Raw genomic sequence first — 17584 nt, 5'->3', positions numbered from 1 at the left:
TTGATGTAACAGAATAGCAGTAGGAAAAAAGCTATAGTTAAACATCAGGAATTAACACAGGAAACGAACAGAACACATGCCAAACCCCAAGATGGCAAGTCAGCCACCCAATAATACACAATATCCAATTAAAAGACATTTTCATTTACTGTCGTATCTCCCCAAGTTATACTTGGTTTTAATTTGACAAAGCACTCTCACATGGATTTTATTTATTCCCACTGAGATTATTAGCAATTACAACTTTAAGAGCACATTGGTTTAAATAAAATCAGTGTTTGCCAGTGTTTTCCAGTTCCTAGGACTGAGAGGTTCTGAATGGCTGTTCCTTCACTTTCACAGCCTTGGCTGGTCTGAACAGGAGAATCAAACTCCAGTAAGGCAGGGGTGAGAATGCTCATTAGACCTCTGAATCTGTCCCATCACCTCTCAAAGTTACTTCCCTTCAGGATTTGTTGCTGTTTCTTAGCTTTTCCCTAATTACACTATCACAGTAAAAAGTGCCTACTTATCAGCCAATATTTTTAAGAGAGATACCCAAATCATCTCAGCTTGTCAGCCCAGAGTAAGTGCTGAGACGTCACCAGCAGTGAAATGTACAGAGTAAAATTCACTCATGCAAAGAAAGCCCTTGGGTTGGTTTTGTTTCCACCAGACCAAAGAGGGACAGTCCTCCACTCTCAGACAGAAACTCATACATTCAGGATTGGGACTAAATACCTGAAAGTCTTTCCCGAGTGTCCTGGCTGAAATGGGCTTCCCTGTGAGTAAAGCTGCTGGTTTCCTGCTGTGGATGCAGAGGCCATCATTTTTTTATCTGCTACAAGAGAAAAACAAATCACGGAAAAAAAATTTAATTTAGGGGATGAGATAATGCAGGAAAAATTATTTAAAGACAATTGCAATGCATATAGGAGGTTTTCTTCCCTTCTTCAAACTTCACAAAGAGGCCCTGTGGAACACATTAGGAATGACACAGAAGAGCTGCATGACAATTCCATGTGAAACCAGGGGTACAGCTGGTTTGTGTCTCCTTTACACCCTCCTCACAGGCTGTGCCTCATTAATGCCATTGTTTGCATGGAATATTGGGCTGGTTGTGCCCTCTGGCCACACAGCCCAGACCTTCTGGAAGCTGCTCCTGACTGGGCAGAGCGTGGGGAGTGAGGGGTGCATGGTCCCAGCCACAGACTGGAGAGGGGAACACAGCTTTTCTGGAAGAAAGGTGTGAGGGCGTGCCCAGGGGGATGGAGGGATGTCACACGGAACAAGCCTGGGCTAAAGAAGGTGTGATGCCTGTACACCTCTGTGGCTCAGCTTAGGGTACATCTCTGGCACCAGGAAAAGCCCTCCAGCTCCACTGCTGTTACACAGACTGTCTGCACTGAGGTGGCAGCTGAGGGGCCCAACCCTGCTGGGTTAAAGAACCCCAAAAAAGGTGTCCAGGAGCTCCTCTCCTAACCAGCTAAGTAATCTGCTTCCCCCAGAACAGCCTGAACAGCACCTGGCAGCCTGGTGGCACTGCCTGCTGACTTCGGGGTGAGAACCTGCAGCCCCACCTGCATCCCCATCCCACAGGTGGCTGCAGGCACTTTGCTTCTGAGTGCCACAAGACCTGCACACCTGAGCTGTGGCAAGGCAAAACACAGGTGGAATCTGCTGTCCTCATGTGGCTTGGGGGAACTGTGAAATAGGATGGAAGCACCTCAGAGGGGTGGAAGACAAATGAGTGTAGTGAATAACATGCACTGAGAGAGGTCATTAACTTTTATAGTCTACTCCTAATGTGGCAACTGGAGATCAATCTCTAATTGAATGAAACAAGATTGGGTGAACAGCACCATTTGGTCCCTTAATTTAATCTTCTGGCACTGGATTATTCCAAAGCCCACTGGAATCTCCCTACTCCTTTTCTTAAAATAATTCACAGGTCTGCTACACCATCCTTTATTCACTTTCTCCATCTGCCCTCCAAGTACAAAACTCCTTGCAACTCACTGATGGTTTTGCAACCATTTGTTGCTGTGTACCTGACAGGCCTAGAAATCAAGTCTGCCTCCTCATTTTCCCCTTTGCTCTTCTCAGATTCCCACTCATTTCACAAGATGCTCTCTTGGACAAAAGGCCCACTCAGCTCACAAGTAACAGAAGTATTTTTTAGGTGTTTAAACTTTTTTTTAGATTTCCCTAGCTTTTAGAGACCTCCTGAGAGTGACTCACCAAAGGCCTCCAACACACACCAGCTCTTCTCTGTTACCTAAGTTGTTCTTACATGATGTTCCTAACAAGAATCTAAGCTTGCCTCCCAAAAGAAAAAAAGTCACCTCAAATTCCCTCACAGGAGCCTTGGAGAGGGAGTGTGGATGCCACTGATGCAAGCTGTCATTGCTTGTCCTTTGTAATGTAGAAATTTGTAGAAATTTGTAGAAATTCCTCACTGGCTACCTACTGCCCAGCATAGACACTAAGGCCGTGCTGCAAAACTATGCTGTCATATTCAAAAAAAAAAAAAAAAAAGTAGAAATGGGGAGAAGGTCTACAGAAGGTTGTGTATATAGTAGGAAGAACTGAGAATGGGTTGGGATATCTCTGAGAAGAAGGACAGATGAATTTGTCTTTTTCTGCAGTAACATCATTCTTGCATGAGATGTCCCATTTTCTAAGGCCACCCCTTGCAGGGACACCAAACTCTCAGGGCTGGAAGAGACTGAGCCAAAATCCTGCGGGTGCTTTAGATATTTGAGAACAACTCACCAGAAAAATTGAGAGTGCCCCAAATGAACTGGAATTCCTTAAGTGCAGCAGAGTTGCCATGGCAGCTACCAGGGTCTGTGCCACAGGATGAGGCCAAGACAAAGGGAACAGCTAAACTAATAGCAAGCAGCTCATTCTCCTTCCTGAGTTACCCTGAATGCTCTTTAGCCTCTGAATCTGGCCCACATCTCTCCCAGCTTCATTCCTACTCAGGGCTCTACACAATTCTCTTCTCTCACCTTTGCTACAGCACACACTTTTTTTTTTTTTTTTTTGTGTGTGTTTTACCTGTTTCTCTCTAACTGTAAGACTGTACTGCTCAGTGATGTCCCTTCTCCCAACAGGACAAGTATTTCCAATGTTTCTGCCTCTAGACTGGATCTAAGAACTGCATCATCCTGTGATTCAAAGCACTTACATGAATCAGCAAAGCCAGGCTTCCTCTCCCAAATTTTGGGGTTTTAATTATGTGTGGCCACTACATGCAATTATAGGGGAAATCTCCCTGTGTCAACCCAAGTTTTTAGGGAATGAGATCGGGTATCAACATAATGCAAATGTCTGGAAGGCAGCATGCAGGCTTGTCAATATTGGTTTTGGACAGGGTATCTCATCCCAAACTGTGAACCATCCTCTGTCATTCAGAGGAGACCTTGATCACAGCTCCCACGAGAAATTCAGAGGGGGAGAATGTCCCAAAAAAAGCACAGCCTGTAAATTGATAAGAATGAAGAGAGAAATGGCATTTCCAAGAACATAACCTCCCAGCTACCTCACAGCTTGCGACACCCTTAACCCTAACCCCTCCCCACAAACAGTTGAGAGCTGCCTGAAAAAGAGCCAATAAGGCAGCCAAAAAGCAAGATGTTCTTGCTTGGAAAAACATATTCTGGTGCTCAGGGTTGGAGTCTTGCTACCTTCTAATGGACCCCTTTTATGGCCTCAGCTGTTGACTGCACTGTTAGAGTAAACAGACAAGGATGAACAGGAATAGCAGAGAAGTCCTAGCAACAGGAGGACAGAATATCAAGTATATATTGCAGCTACAGTGTCTTCTCCATTTGAAAAAGCCAATCCAGACATAAGAAACCAACGGAGTGAGGTCACCTTCCAGCACCCCTGGAGTCAAACCCTGTGGGTTGTTTCCTCCATGCACTGCAAGACACTTGCACATTGATTTATTTAAAACAAATGTAAAAATTCCTCTTTTTCAGCGAGGACAGTTAAGAACAATAAACAATCAATGCATTCTTCCACAAGCACTGGAATTCACAAGTCTGGTTCCCTACAGATATATGTTGGGTGAACCCTTCAGCTGCCAGTCTTAGTGATTTCTGTCTGTTAGGGCAATAGGCAGCACAGGCTGGGACTACTTTGAGACAGCTCCATCTGTCTGACTGACAAGGTGGCTGTTACCTCTTGGAACAGGGCTGGGAAATCCTTTGGGGAGGAGACCAGTAAGGACTCTGTCCTCACAGTAATTTCCAAGGAATACAGAACAACATACTGTTTCTGAGACTCTTATCACTTTTGGAGAACTTGCTAACAAATTTAAAAGTTGGGGGAAAAAGAGTAAGGACTCCTCATCACCAGGTAACATGACTGGAGATGTCTCCATTGACCAGAGAACAAGAATATTATTACACTTCAAGGCAGCATATGCCTCTGAAAGCATCGATACAAAAGCTGGTAATTTGACAAAAAACTGCAGCCTATCTTAAGACTATATGGTGACTTTCTTAATCCATCCCTACGTAGAGAAATGAATTTGTATATGCTGTTTAAGAAAGAAAATAAGTACTTAGAAATGGAAAGTTCTGCTCAGTATGTTTAATATCTAGGAGCACTGCCTAAAGTGTCCCTGTGAAATGAAAAGAGAATCAAAACTAGGTGGCTCTGGTGACACAAAAGCCATCCTTCCCTCCTTGAATTTACTGCTATTATCTTCAGGGGAACACCAACTAATCACAAATGCTAGGAAATGTCCCAAAAATTGATGCTGCTTAGAAAATTCCCTGCCACGTTGCAGTTTCTCTTCTTTCTCTTGAAGCTGTGCTCTACATCATGTAAGCAAGCTTAACACAGTATTAAAAATTAAACATCAAGGACATCCACTTACAAGCAGTTATTCCAGCAAACATCTCAGCAAATCTAGGATCTCTCTCTTGGGAGAAGATAGCATCAGGTTTTTCCACAGACTTTCCACCCTCGTGAACATTAGCTGGTATACTTGGAACAGGCACCTGTTGAGATACATAGAGGAAGGTAATTCCCTCTATTGTATTTGACAAAAAGAAATTCAGGGACAGTCACTGCGTACTTTTCATTTTGCTGAAATTTGCTATTGTTTTACATTTTAAATGATCAGAGGCACAAAAGGAAAAATCCGAGAAATTTCACCTGAGATAAGTCATAGGATGACAGCCCATCTCTTTGATGTACTTCCAGTTCTGCTTGCTGTTGCTGAAGTTGTCTGCAAGGGAGACAGAATTACTTTCTAAGAAAAACCAATTAAGATACAAAAAGGAACAGTCATGGTTTCCCTTTTCACTCAGGTGATTTACTAAATCCTTGCCTGTGAGATCCATCTGTTTTTACAGCTTTCTCATTGAGAAAACCTGCACCACAGGAATACATCAGGGCACAGGAAGGATTTTGCTGTGATAGCACAGAAATGTAGGTGGGTAAGTAATGGAGGACAGAACACGATCTCTTTATAAAGGATTTAAAAATTCACTATTTCACTGTCTTCCTCACATTAATGATGAACACACCAGACCCCCTTGCTGATTCTGCTGAAGGGAACAGCAAGCTTGCTCTCCAGGAAGATGCCTAATGACAAAACACCTCAGCAGCTGCAAAGTTATCCAGATGTTTTGCACCTCCCATTAACAGTCACTTTCTGCTGCTTGGTCACAACAAGCAAGAAGACTTCTGGCCTGGAGATGCACAGGTAGAACACTCATCTCTGAGGGGCTCTTGGCTCAGTTAGCAAAGAAGATATAAACCTGCCCAGTCATGCTAAAGCTCAGAGATTGGGATAAGACTGAACTGATAAAATACTTGGATCTGTTACTTGTTAATGATCCTTGACAGTGCTCACAGTTTGTCTGTGTTTCTGGCCTCTCTCTGAAGGACAAATCACCCAATGAATGGGAATTACACACCATGTGGGTCTTTTCCCAGACAGACACAATACTTGGGATAGGCAGGAATAGATGAGATTTTGCAAAACAGCAAGATCATGGATTTGAAACTCTGGAAAATGACAATATATTTTTAGTCACACACTTAAATCCTAAATTTTCCTCCAAATCTTTTAAATTTTGAAGTAGGTAGATTCAAATGCCAAGGGACTGAGAGACAAACTTGCAGACAAAGTCAAATGACAAACTGGGCACAAACTGGTGGAAATTATCACTCAAATAAGCTACTGAAGTAAGTAACAGATTTTGCCATCCCTTGAAGCTTTTCCAGAAAACACTTTGTGCAGTTACTATGCTCCTGCAACAAACAGGAGGTCAGAGTAAGTGGCCAAAAGCTTTCTGCAAGCCTTACAGTGTGAGAACACATAATACAGGGAATCACTTTTGTCCTAGGACTAACATGCAAAAAAAAAGCAGCCCTCCAGGTCATTAGAGAGACATGGATTTTCCCTGTTATTTTAGCTAACAGAAAATTCCTAAAAATTACCTCTGGAATGCAAAGACATTCTTTGTTCACAAGCATAAAATGCATGCTTTTCCAACAGAACTATGGGAGGCAATTTAATCATGGGAATCTATGGGGAAGTTTCTAAATACCACCCCGTGGACAATAAACACCCATTAAATCCCGTTGTTAACGTGAAAGCTAATTACACTGTTTCATTTGTTTTTATTACCACCGACTCGGTGTGTGTGTCAATAAACAGCACATTAGGTCTCCTCTGTTCCTTATAAAGTATGTTTTCTTGATTCAGCCATATACATACAAATGAGCCAAACCAAACAGCACATTCACTCGTTATTTGTTTTGTAGGCACTTCTCTAACTTGGTGCTCCTTTGCCCTTCTCTGTTTTTCATCCCTAATACTCATTAGGCTGCAGTACAACATAAACACCACATCGTGTTAGCAGCACTGAACTTTGGGAACAACCTCCCAAAATCCATTTCCTATAAAAACCAAATAGTTGTGTGCATCTTTACTGAACTCTGTAAAAGCTACGCTGCCCATAATTAAGACTGAAATGCAAAGCCAGGATAGCATCTTCTGTTGTTGTTGGCTGCTGCTGTATAAATAGTCTAAATGGTGCTTGAAACCTGAAAGAAAACATGCAGCAATTCATGGAGCAGCCGATCAGGGAGAGCTCAGTCCTGCTGCTGTGGCTGCTTCACACCCTGCCAGCTCACCAGCCCTCCTGACAGCTAACACAGGCAGGTCCCTTTGGTTACCCAACTGCTGGACAGTAAAGATTACACAGAACAAGGGATTATCATCTCTTTGGGCAAAACTCAAAGTGCCTTCTGACTTTGAACCCAAAAACTGTCCTTGGTTTCAATTTCAGGGGTTCAAGGAGTGAGTGAAAGAAATTTCCTGGTTCTACAGGATCCCCAACACAGCAAGTAAGGTATTGTCTGGGTCAACAGAGGATTCTGTCTGTACTGACCCACAGGTTCTGTATTAAACTGGGAAAGCCCTTGGCTTGGACAAGAAATGGTTCAGCAAATCTGAAGGCTTTGACAGTTATTTCAAATTTACTTTAGTAAATATACTTGGAGGAAAAAGGAAGTGAAAGTTCTTTTGACATTTGTGAGAGTGTTAAGCTCTCTCTATGAAAACTGAAATCACTGGTTCCCTTTTCAGGCATCACAGTAACCAAAACACGATTTGAACTTTAAAATTACCACGCTGTTTGGTGAGAAAAAAACAATACTTCTGCATCCCTACCAAGCTATTTTTATGTAATACAGGCACACGTGCTTCCTGTGTCTGGTTTGGACAAAAGCAGAGGAGTAAAAGCCTTGAGGCTGTGGTTGTAAAATCCTCTTTCAGAAATTCTCAGTATCTCCCTCTTTTGGCCTAGAGCTTCCACTCACCCCTGCAAAAGGATCTGTCTAACACCACTGTCAGACCACAGATGGCACAAGAGCATGAGAAAGTCTTTACCACCACTACCACCAAAGGGAATTTTATCAGGATAGTTGATCTCTTCAGTATTTTGGCCCACGAGAATCCAGCCCAGAAAACACCTCTCCCACAGGCTGATTCATCCAGCAGGCTGCTTCCCGCAGTCACCTGAGCCAGCTCCATCTGACATAAAGTCTTGAGACTCAGGACAACCACAGGATCCATAAATTCACACAGTGCAACACAGGATTTGTGGCTTCCAAAAGTGAAACATCAGATAAGGGTCAGAAAAATATGTCTCTTCTTAATTTTGATGTGTATACATATAAATATATATGTAAGACCTTTATATAATCTGCCACCACAACATTATGCTATTCAAACATTTCTTTATCTGTATATGAAATAAATGCTGATAACAATTATTTTTGCTCTTTGGAAATCAAACAGTCCAAACTACACAGGAAGACGTGGTCAAACAGGGGACTCTTCTTTTCAGCCTAACACAGCACAAATGTGAAACGTTAAATGCTTCAGCTCTCCAGGAAGTTTCTCTTGGATGACTACACCCAAGTGAAACTGAGAGAAGTTTTCTTTTCTTTTTTTTTTTTTTTAGCAAAGAACTAATTGAACATTTGAACCTAATGTTTCCTTATCCTTCTGTACCAAAAGCAAGTTTGGACATTTGACTGTTTGAAACTCCAAAGGAGTATCTTTATTTAAAAAAAAAAAGGAAAAAACCAAAAGAAACAAACAAAAAAAGAAACAGAACAACCAAACCAAGCCAACAAATAACAGTAAAAATCAATTAATCCCTCCACAACTGGAATCATCACTGCCCTCTACAGTCTTTTGGGAAAATGCTGTTCACTGGCCAGCTTGAGCTATTCCATTAACAGACACACACAGATGTATGTACTGTGGCTTTAAACTACCCTAAGTTAAAAAATGATTTAAACCTAAGATTTTTTTGGCTACATTGTCTTACAATTTCATGCTGAATTTTTAACTACCTCAAGCCTGTGTTTTATGGGGCTGCATAGGTTACCACAGTGACAGGCAGATCAAATCTGTGTCTGTGCGTTCAGCTGGGCAGAGGAAGGGAGCCCTGCCTGGTCTGCATGGGCAGCACCTTGCTGGACCCAGAGCACCATCCAGGAACACACAAGGATGGCCATGGACACCAGGGCTGGTGCCAAACCACCAGTCCCAGCAGGAGACTAATGAGGAGTTGGAAATCACCAGCTACACCATGACGTACAACTCCTCAGAGCAGCTAGGAAATCTGAAGTCAAAACATGACCCAAAATGTGCAAGAAAAAAAACAACTGAAAAAAAACCCCCAGAAACAGGCAGGAACTGCAGTACTTTACAGTAAGTCCTCTTTGGAAATCTGAGAACTGGGAGAGAATAAGGGGAAAAACAAAACCAGTCCGAATAATGCATTCTTTCTACTATTCAAAAGCAGGAGTATAATGGGCTGTATCTTGCCCATTTCAGAACATTTTCAACATGACAGGAAAAGAGGGAACATCCTCTGTCAAAGTAGCAGCAGGCAACTTCCATATTAGGTCAGCATTTCTGGGTTGTTATTGAAAGCAAGCAAGAGAGATGGAAGCAGAGCCAGGAGCTGGCACAGTCCAATTCATCACAGAGAGTGCCAAGCTGAACTGCACAGGGCAGGCTCAGAAAAAAGCATTCCCAGAGTCAACACTGCATAAGCCTCCAGCCCCACTTTTCATCTGTGGCCTCTCGGGAACAAAGCACAATTGAGCCAGCCTGGGACAAACCTCAGAAGACATTTTTTCACTTTGCAGGCCTGTTTTTGCATATACAAATTATTTGGAGAAGTATTTTGGGACAGCAGAAATGTGGAAATAGCTATTTTGATGCACAGTGCAGAGAAGCTGTCTGATTTCAAGACACATTTGCCTGTTTTCAATGAGCCCAACTTTTTCGGTATGCAATTAAAAAAAAAAAAAAAAAAAAAAAAGGAAAACAATTATGATGCCTGGTTTCATGTAAGTGAATGCACAACCCTTCCAGTCCAGGTATGTGCCATGCCCAAAGAAGCAAGACAAGGAGCACCCAGAGGCACTTCCAAACTCCACTGCCAAAGCCCCAGGGGTCTGGTTTTGCAGTGGAGCTCTCAGCAGGCACCTCCAGCAGCACACTGCTCATTCAGCATTTCCAACACACGGTCTAACAGGTTGAAATCTCAAATCCAATCATTTCCTCTCAGTTGAAGACTTGGCAAAAAATCTTTGGTCAGACCAGAAGCAGATTTAGTCTTAGGAATAGATTAAGATAATAGATTGGAAAGAAGAAACATTTATTAAAAAAACCCCACACTATAAAGCAATCAAGGCCAGATTAGCTTCTGAAGTTCTCGGCTGAGAACTCAGCAGGCTCCAAAAGCATCTCTGCTCAGTCCACAGCGATGAACCTCCACCTCACTCTGAGCATGACCTTCTCCTAGGAGGCCAAATGATTTTTGGAAGTATTAATACCAAGACAGGATGATTTCATTTCCCCCTTAAGATAAGGAGTTGGATCACCCCCATACTAAGGGATTCTATCAGATCTAAACTATGAGGAACCCTTCCCACTCAAACCTACTAGGAAATAATTTTGCCAGCTTCATTAAGTCATAAAGAGTGGACACAGCTCAAGCAGAAGAGCCCAGACTTACAGAATGGCATGATCACAATGAAGATGGACACGGAATTTTCTCTTGGCTCAGGAGTCAGGCTAACCTTCCTCCAGTATCAGGACAGCTGTTGTGCTGCTGGAAGCTCTGCATTAGTTCAAGGCAGCCTGGACTGAGATCAATGGCCTTGTCTAATGACATAACAGATAAGTGACGTTTCCCTCCCAGTGCAGCCAGGCCCTGGAAGCATCACAGGATAATGACACAGAGAAACAGCTACACTGGGAGACGTCCTAATGCAGAAAAATCCTGCTACAGCCTGCACTGTTAGAGAGAAACGAAGGTATCTATTAAAAAACTGGGATGTGCTTTACAGCGAAAAAGAACGCTTACAAATTCCCTCAAAACCACGGAGGTGAGCACCCAGAAAGGCACATACTTTACATTAGTGTTGGTGCAGATGATGTATTCGATCTCATCGGAGTAAGGATTCTGAAACGTGAAGCTGCTGGTTCTGATCAGCATCCATTCCCGGTTTTTGGTGCGGAAACGATACATCACAGACAGGACTTGACCTTTCAGTTTTACTACCTGCAAAGCCATTTGGAAAGGTTAATAAAAGGAGATTGCTACCTGCTGTGCAGATCAACAGTCAACAGCAGCAACTGGTATATTTTAAACTTGAGTTACAGAAAGCTATGGACACAGCGGAGGAATTCCTAATTTGGAGAGAATAAGCAAAATCCTATCCATGTTTACAGCTATTTCCTTCAGAATTAAATCCTCAGCTTTCTCATATAAAATGCCATTTTCCAGATTGCTTGTAATAAGAATACAGAATCAGGACAATCATCAGGTTGTGCTGTTAACCCAACAGCAAAACTTGTGGAATGTTTTAATGTGAAACACTTACCAAGAGATTGACAGAAACCAAATGGAGGATCTTCTAAATGTCTATCTGTAAACCATAAACCAATCACGGCAGCTAAACCAAAGCCTACAAGAAAAGCCATTCTGAGGTTGACTATCTGCTTCTCTCCTTGGATACCCAGCTATAAAATTGATATATGTGATAAATCACCATCAAAATTTAGGACAGTGCTTAAACACAATGGTGTTTATTTTTTGGGTTTTTAGAATCCATCAGGGGCTGGTTCCCCCACTCCTGCCCCAAACACATTAAAAGACTCTGTAGGATGGCAAATTGCTAAAAAGAAACACTTGCTTCTGGCTTTCAGAAGAAAAAAAGAGTGAGCCAGTGTTCAAATGGAGAGAACACCATTTAAGCCACTGTCCATTTTAACAGTATCAATGAAAACACAGAGCAAATTCTTTGCTTGCACAGCCTATTTACAACTAAATTATAACTAAAAATTCCAATGTCAGGTTTGGTAGCTGAAGTTTTGTTCAAGTCAACAGTTGGGCACCAAGTGAGGATTAAGAAGCAGCCAACTAAAGTACATTCAAAGCAATCCTCACACACTGGCCCTGCAACTGCATTTCACATGTTATCCAACAACCTGGGGTTAAGCCAGAAAAAAAAAACTTTCATGGTTTTAAGTCATTCAGCTGGCACTTACCTGGCCTATCTCTGTTTATATTTTACAGCTTTTCCACCAAGCTATCTCAGGGCTGCCTTGAGGAAGGAAAGGGAAGGTCTACTGCAAATAAATGCCACATCTTGCAGATTCTTAATCTTTAACATCTGGAATTTACTTCTTATTAGCTATCTGCAGCCTGTATACTCTAAAAGTAGAAGTCCCACTATTTACCCTCTGTATTTATAGACAAGCAATTGGATTAAGAAAAATGTTCCAATCCTGGATTTTCAGAGGTTTGCATTTCAAATTAATCAACTGGATATAGGATTAAATGGAAAGAATGCAAACAGAAGACAATGCAAATAGAAGACACAAAAAGCTTTAGCAAAGCCCAGGAAAGTGAAAAATCATACTAAAGTAAATGATGTTTGGTTGATTTTGCTGGGGTCTTTTTAAATGCTTTTACAGGGTTTTTCAGAGTTCACTGAGCCACATTCTTTTATCAGCAATTTTCTACCACCACACCCAGGGTAGAAACCACAGAGCTGGTGTAGAAGTGTGCAATCTGAATAGTATCCTACTGGGTATCCAATAGCTGTATGCTGGACCCGTTGATATTAACCTGGATTTGTTGGTCTTATTCTGGCCTGATTTTTCCCACCCTGATGAATGAATTTATCTTCCCAAGGAAGTAAAGCTCTGAGATAGACACTGGCAATCGACCAAAAATTGCAAAACCCTCCCTCCCTCTTCTGTTATGTGTCAGCCTGGTTCTGATACTGTCAGCAAATTAGAAGTGTCAAGTTTTCAGGTTTTAGGAAAAAAAAGAAATGAGTTTATTTGAAATCACAGTTACCTTTTTAATTAAGTGATTTCTAAGTCCAAACAAACAATAATAAAACAAATGGCAGTGATCTATTACCCTGAGACCTCAATTAAGCAAACAGTAATTCTGTAATAATATATAAATTCTGTAATAATATATAATAAAAACGGAGATTGCTGGTGGGAAAATCCTGAACTGTCTTAAGACAGAGCACACAAACAAACCAGCACAAAAATTTTCAAAGCCAATGATTAAACTTTACCTTCTTATATTCTTTGGAAATAAAAACCACCTGGTCAAAGCAAAGACTGTTTACTTCAGTCTTTTATTGCATGATGGGAATAACAGCTCCAATCACACTGCTACTGTACTGAACAAAAATACACCAAAAAAAGGCATTGCCTACTACAGAAACAGCAGAGTGAACACTCTCACTTCTAATTGCATTTTTTCCCCACTGTCGTTTTGTACGACCTCAAGCAAACCACATTGGTCTCTGATCCAGCAAATCACTGATGCACATGTCCAGCAGTGAGCAGTGACAGTGGAGTCCCCAGCAGCAGAGTCCAGGGACACACTGCAGCCTCCCCCAGCCTCATCTCCCTCCCACTGAACACAGGCAGGACCAAGTCATTAACTGCAATGCTCGTTAGTCAGCCCTGCTGAGAGCAGGCAATCCCTGCATGCATTCACTGGAGATGGATGTTTGATGGGCCATTATCCAGCAGCTCTCTGTCACTGTCTCTGGGACAGATGAGTGGAATCAATCATTTGGGCACCAGTGAAAAACAGCATATGTGTTCTCACTGCTCTTGTGCCGCTGACGCCATCAGGCACCAGCTCAGGGAGCTGAACTGGCTGCAAGCTGAAAGTTCCATGCAAAAGGAATTAGTGCCTTAGCCCTCCCAGCAAGTCCATCTGTGCCAGCAGCACGGCAGCAGAAGGGTGGGGAGGAGGGCAGGCAGGAGGGCAGAGGGGAAGCAGACCTGACTCCTGATGACAGATAACTGTCAGGTAGATTCAGCGGCAGCATCACATCCCCAGCCAAGGCGGGGCAGAGAGATGTCTGGGTGTAGTGAGCTGTTTAAAGTATTGAACTCTCACAGCCTGTGAATCCATATTTTGAGTTTAAAAAGCCTCTGTCTGCTGTTTGAACTCAGTCTGTGCAAGGGAACTGCAGTGGAGGCACAGTTGGCCACGGGGCTGGTAGTCCCTGTTGGAGGGGAGATGGTGAGAAACAGCTCAGAAGTACTGATATCTTACACTATCTCCAACACTTCTGCAGAGACCATAACCTCAGTTTCACAATCTGTTCGAGGGACACAGCATTTAGTTGTTTTTCCCAGAGAGGCTCTGTTTGTGCATGCCATGCCTGAACAAACAGTTGGCTATACGAATTATTTAAAAGTCACTTCATATCCACATTTCACAGCTGAAAATACATCTCAGCATCCAATGCAAGAAGGATCAACACAACTTGCTTGAGCTATTGGCTGTTGTCAGAGAATCTGGAACCACTTAGATCAACTGAACCTCAGTAATCTGTTAAATATCCTGTGCTGGGTGTTCTGGTGCAGCAGGAAAGGCACTGAAAAGCCCAGCAAAAAGGAGGTAGCTCAGGGAAAGCACTGCTAATGCAGAGCAAGCTGAAACAGTGAGCTCTGCAATGGAATAAATGTCATTGATACAGCTGATGTAAATGTGACCCATGGTAAAAATTAATCCAAACCAGTAACTCTTCCTGTGTGTGGTATTTCTTCTGTTACTTCCCTCTACATTTTAATTTCTAATAGGAAAAAAGGGCCAAATTCCATGTTGATGTAAAGTGGTGTAACTCCATTAAAGTACATGAAAAAACAAATCTATGTTAGCAGAGAACTCAGTTACAAACAATCCAGTGTCACAGAGGGATGTACTTCCAAATCAACAGCCCATCTTGGAAGGTAAACACTTCTGGTTACCACTTAACATAGTGGGATCAATACAGGAATCTCCAAAACAGCTCAGCCTGTGCAGCAAAAACTCAATTTTTTTGTAGAAAGAAAACAAAATATATATCTAGAAGATTTATTTCTGAAAATACTGTCAACACATGCTGCAGTTCAAACTACCATTTATTATGCAGCTTAACCAATCACTAACTGACCAACAAATTGATTTGTATCTTGCCACTCCTTCTGCACAGCAGAAAAAATACCTTGAACTGTAAAATAAAAACTACTTCTGTGGTCAAAATAATAACAAAATAATAAAGTGCAGAACAAAAGGAGCAGGACACAGCACCTGTTGGAAACTCTCTCGCAAATGGCTTTGATCTTCAGGATGGCAGAATTCTAAAATATCTTTCCCCAGAAGATCCTAGAATAAAACATAAAGATGTGTAAGAAAAACCAAACCACAACACAAATCCGCATGCAGCTCTACCACCCTTAATGGGACTGCAACTCACACAAGCAGGGTTTCAAGGCATCATGTTTTTACAAAAAAGTTTAGATTATTTTCCAATACCTGTGACATCCACTTCTACAGCTCATTTTATGGCACTAATTTTTGCAAAAGTAGTTATTATAAACCTATTTAAAATCAAAAAATATTAAAAAGCAAATGAACAAGGAATTACTTTTGCCTCTAAATTGCAACTGCTGGGAGTCATCTGAGGGAGAGCTGTGGTTCATTTACTATTCTACTCAGTTCTGTACTAGCCTCCTGTTCAGAGGAGCAGATGTAAGCCTAAAGGAAAATAGATGCTGTAAATTATGTTTGCTTACTGTTCAAGAGATTGGCAGAATCAAAGGTCTACAGGACTAAAACTCTCTCCAAGCACTGTTAACTTTCTATCACAGAAATGTCTTCACTGGAAAGCTGTGCAAGGCTCAGAGCACTCTGCTGTTAGAATTTTAATCAGATCTAAAGGTATAAAAAGACACCCCACCCAGAGGCATGGATAGCAAAGAAAAACAGCATTAAGTGCACGATGTATGAATTACCAGCTACCAATATTTCATGTTTGCAAAATGGGATTTTCTTCATTAGCTCAACCCATTCTCTACATTGCCAGTGGTCACAGACCTGGGGCTGGTAGCCAATGACGCTGATGCACCTCGGGTCCACGAAGGTGATGACTCCATCAGAATTGTGTCTGGACAGGAACTCCGTGGGGACTGACATGCCATTCATGTCCATGCACACTGGAGAGCTGGTTACCTACGGCCAAGAAAGTCCACACAACAGTCACCTCAAGCCAATTTAATTCCACAGCTGAAGAATAGAACCTGCTGGCAGACTGCTGACTACTGAAGGGAATCATAAATAATGCAACAGCGCAGATAAATGACAGAACAGCCTTTAGTCCAGTTTGCAGGGCAAATATCTCACCTCATGGCATCTATCGAGGCTTAACTGCACAGCAGAAAAACCAACACATCAGAAGGTCCCAAGGAGGGATACAGTGAGGATGTAAATCCAGCTGGATTCATCTCACTTTGCACCACATCAGGCATCGTGGTTCCTATCTTTGTCAACAAAGAATGAGAGACTTGCAGAGGACAGTGCAGTCCACTCATTTTAGGATAGGAAGCCAAACCCATTATCTGTAGACATAACCAACAGGGCTGCTCAGACTAAACACTCATGGTTCAGGTGACATGAATCTCACCTGAAACATCCACAGAATCTGAACATAGTCCTCCAGAGGCTGAGGTAGGGGATACTAGACCAGCAAGTGGCTGTCATAATGAACAACACAGCTCTCTAAATATTTCTAAAATCTCATCAGAGAGAACAATGTGTTTTCAGCTCTCCGCCTGAAATCTGTGCTATCAGGCCACTTCATACCTGTTCTTTCCTACTGGAGCTTCAAATGAGACCACTGATTTTCTTACAACTTCCAGAGTTGCTATCGCTGCTAACAAAAAAATCTCATTTTTTTGATGACTTGGAGCTGATTAGTCAGTTAACTGTATGCAAGATTTCAACTTATATTTCTTATATTTCAACTTATATTTCAACTTGCTGTTATAGAACAAGAGTTTTTAATTTGTACACCCTGACTCCTTTGTGATTTAGCTCACCACAGAGCCTTCTCCTGCCCTCCCTCACATGCCCCAATGACTCTTTTAATGTAACAGATGTTTTGACATTGCTTGGAAATCATCTTTCTTTGGAAGTTATAACACATGAATCCCCCATTACTTCCTTCTTTCCATTAGTGGAATATATAGAGTAATATATTCTTATGAAAGCATGATTAACCTAAAAACCATCCTGCAGTACTTCTGTAGCTCTGCCATGGCCATGGAGAGCCACTCTGCAGAAGTGCTTACACTTGCAGGCTGTTCACCTCAGGTAAGATGGCTTTGGCACCTGTGAAAGGATTGTTCCACCTTGACAGGAGGAGAGCTCCCCTCCCAGCAGATGGCAACGAGAGCAGGAGATCATGCAAGAGGCTCAAACATGTTCACCCATGGCAGAATTCCCAGACCAGGAATATAAAAATCAGTCTCCCTGCTGAGGTGAAGGAGATTCACCACGACTGCTCTAGCTCAGAGCTCTGAACTCTGCTCAGCAATGCACAAAGGAAGGAAATGCACTACAATTGCAACTGTCTGCATAGAAAGGTTGTAAAATTTTATTCTCCCAGTTCCTTCAGCTCACAGCTCATCTGAATGCATAACACAATATATGCTGAGAATAAATCCCTGATT

At 42.1% G+C, this 17584-nt stretch overlaps 1 protein-coding gene across 3 annotated transcripts in view; it reads right to left on the bottom strand.

Annotated features, from left to right (window-relative positions):
- The window catches only part of ARNT2 (aryl hydrocarbon receptor nuclear translocator 2), a 95558-nt gene that overhangs the window by 13358 nt on the left and 64616 nt on the right, over nucleotides 1–17584 (bottom strand). For all 3 annotated transcript variants that reach the window (XM_085070474.1, XM_085070472.1, XM_085070473.1), the window contains 6 exons: nucleotides 15951–16085; nucleotides 15165–15239; nucleotides 10954–11105; nucleotides 5155–5227; nucleotides 4874–4997; nucleotides 721–820 (listed from right to left, as the gene is read on the bottom strand). In XM_085070474.1, the coding sequence (XP_084926600.1) occupies nucleotides 721–820; nucleotides 4874–4997; nucleotides 5155–5227; nucleotides 10954–11105; nucleotides 15165–15239; nucleotides 15951–16085 (659 nt within the window). The remainder of the gene's footprint in view (nucleotides 1–720; nucleotides 821–4873; nucleotides 4998–5154; nucleotides 5228–10953; nucleotides 11106–15164; nucleotides 15240–15950; nucleotides 16086–17584) is intronic.

Source organism: Lichenostomus cassidix, chromosome 10 (assembly GCF_008360975.1).
Source record: "Lichenostomus cassidix isolate B80296 chromosome 10, HeHo_3.0, whole genome shotgun sequence".
NCBI classification, from domain to species: Eukaryota; Metazoa; Chordata; class Aves; order Passeriformes; family Meliphagidae; genus Lichenostomus; species Lichenostomus cassidix.
The sequence above is the reverse complement of the archived record's forward strand: the minus strand, read 5'-3'. Positions and strand labels throughout refer to the sequence as shown.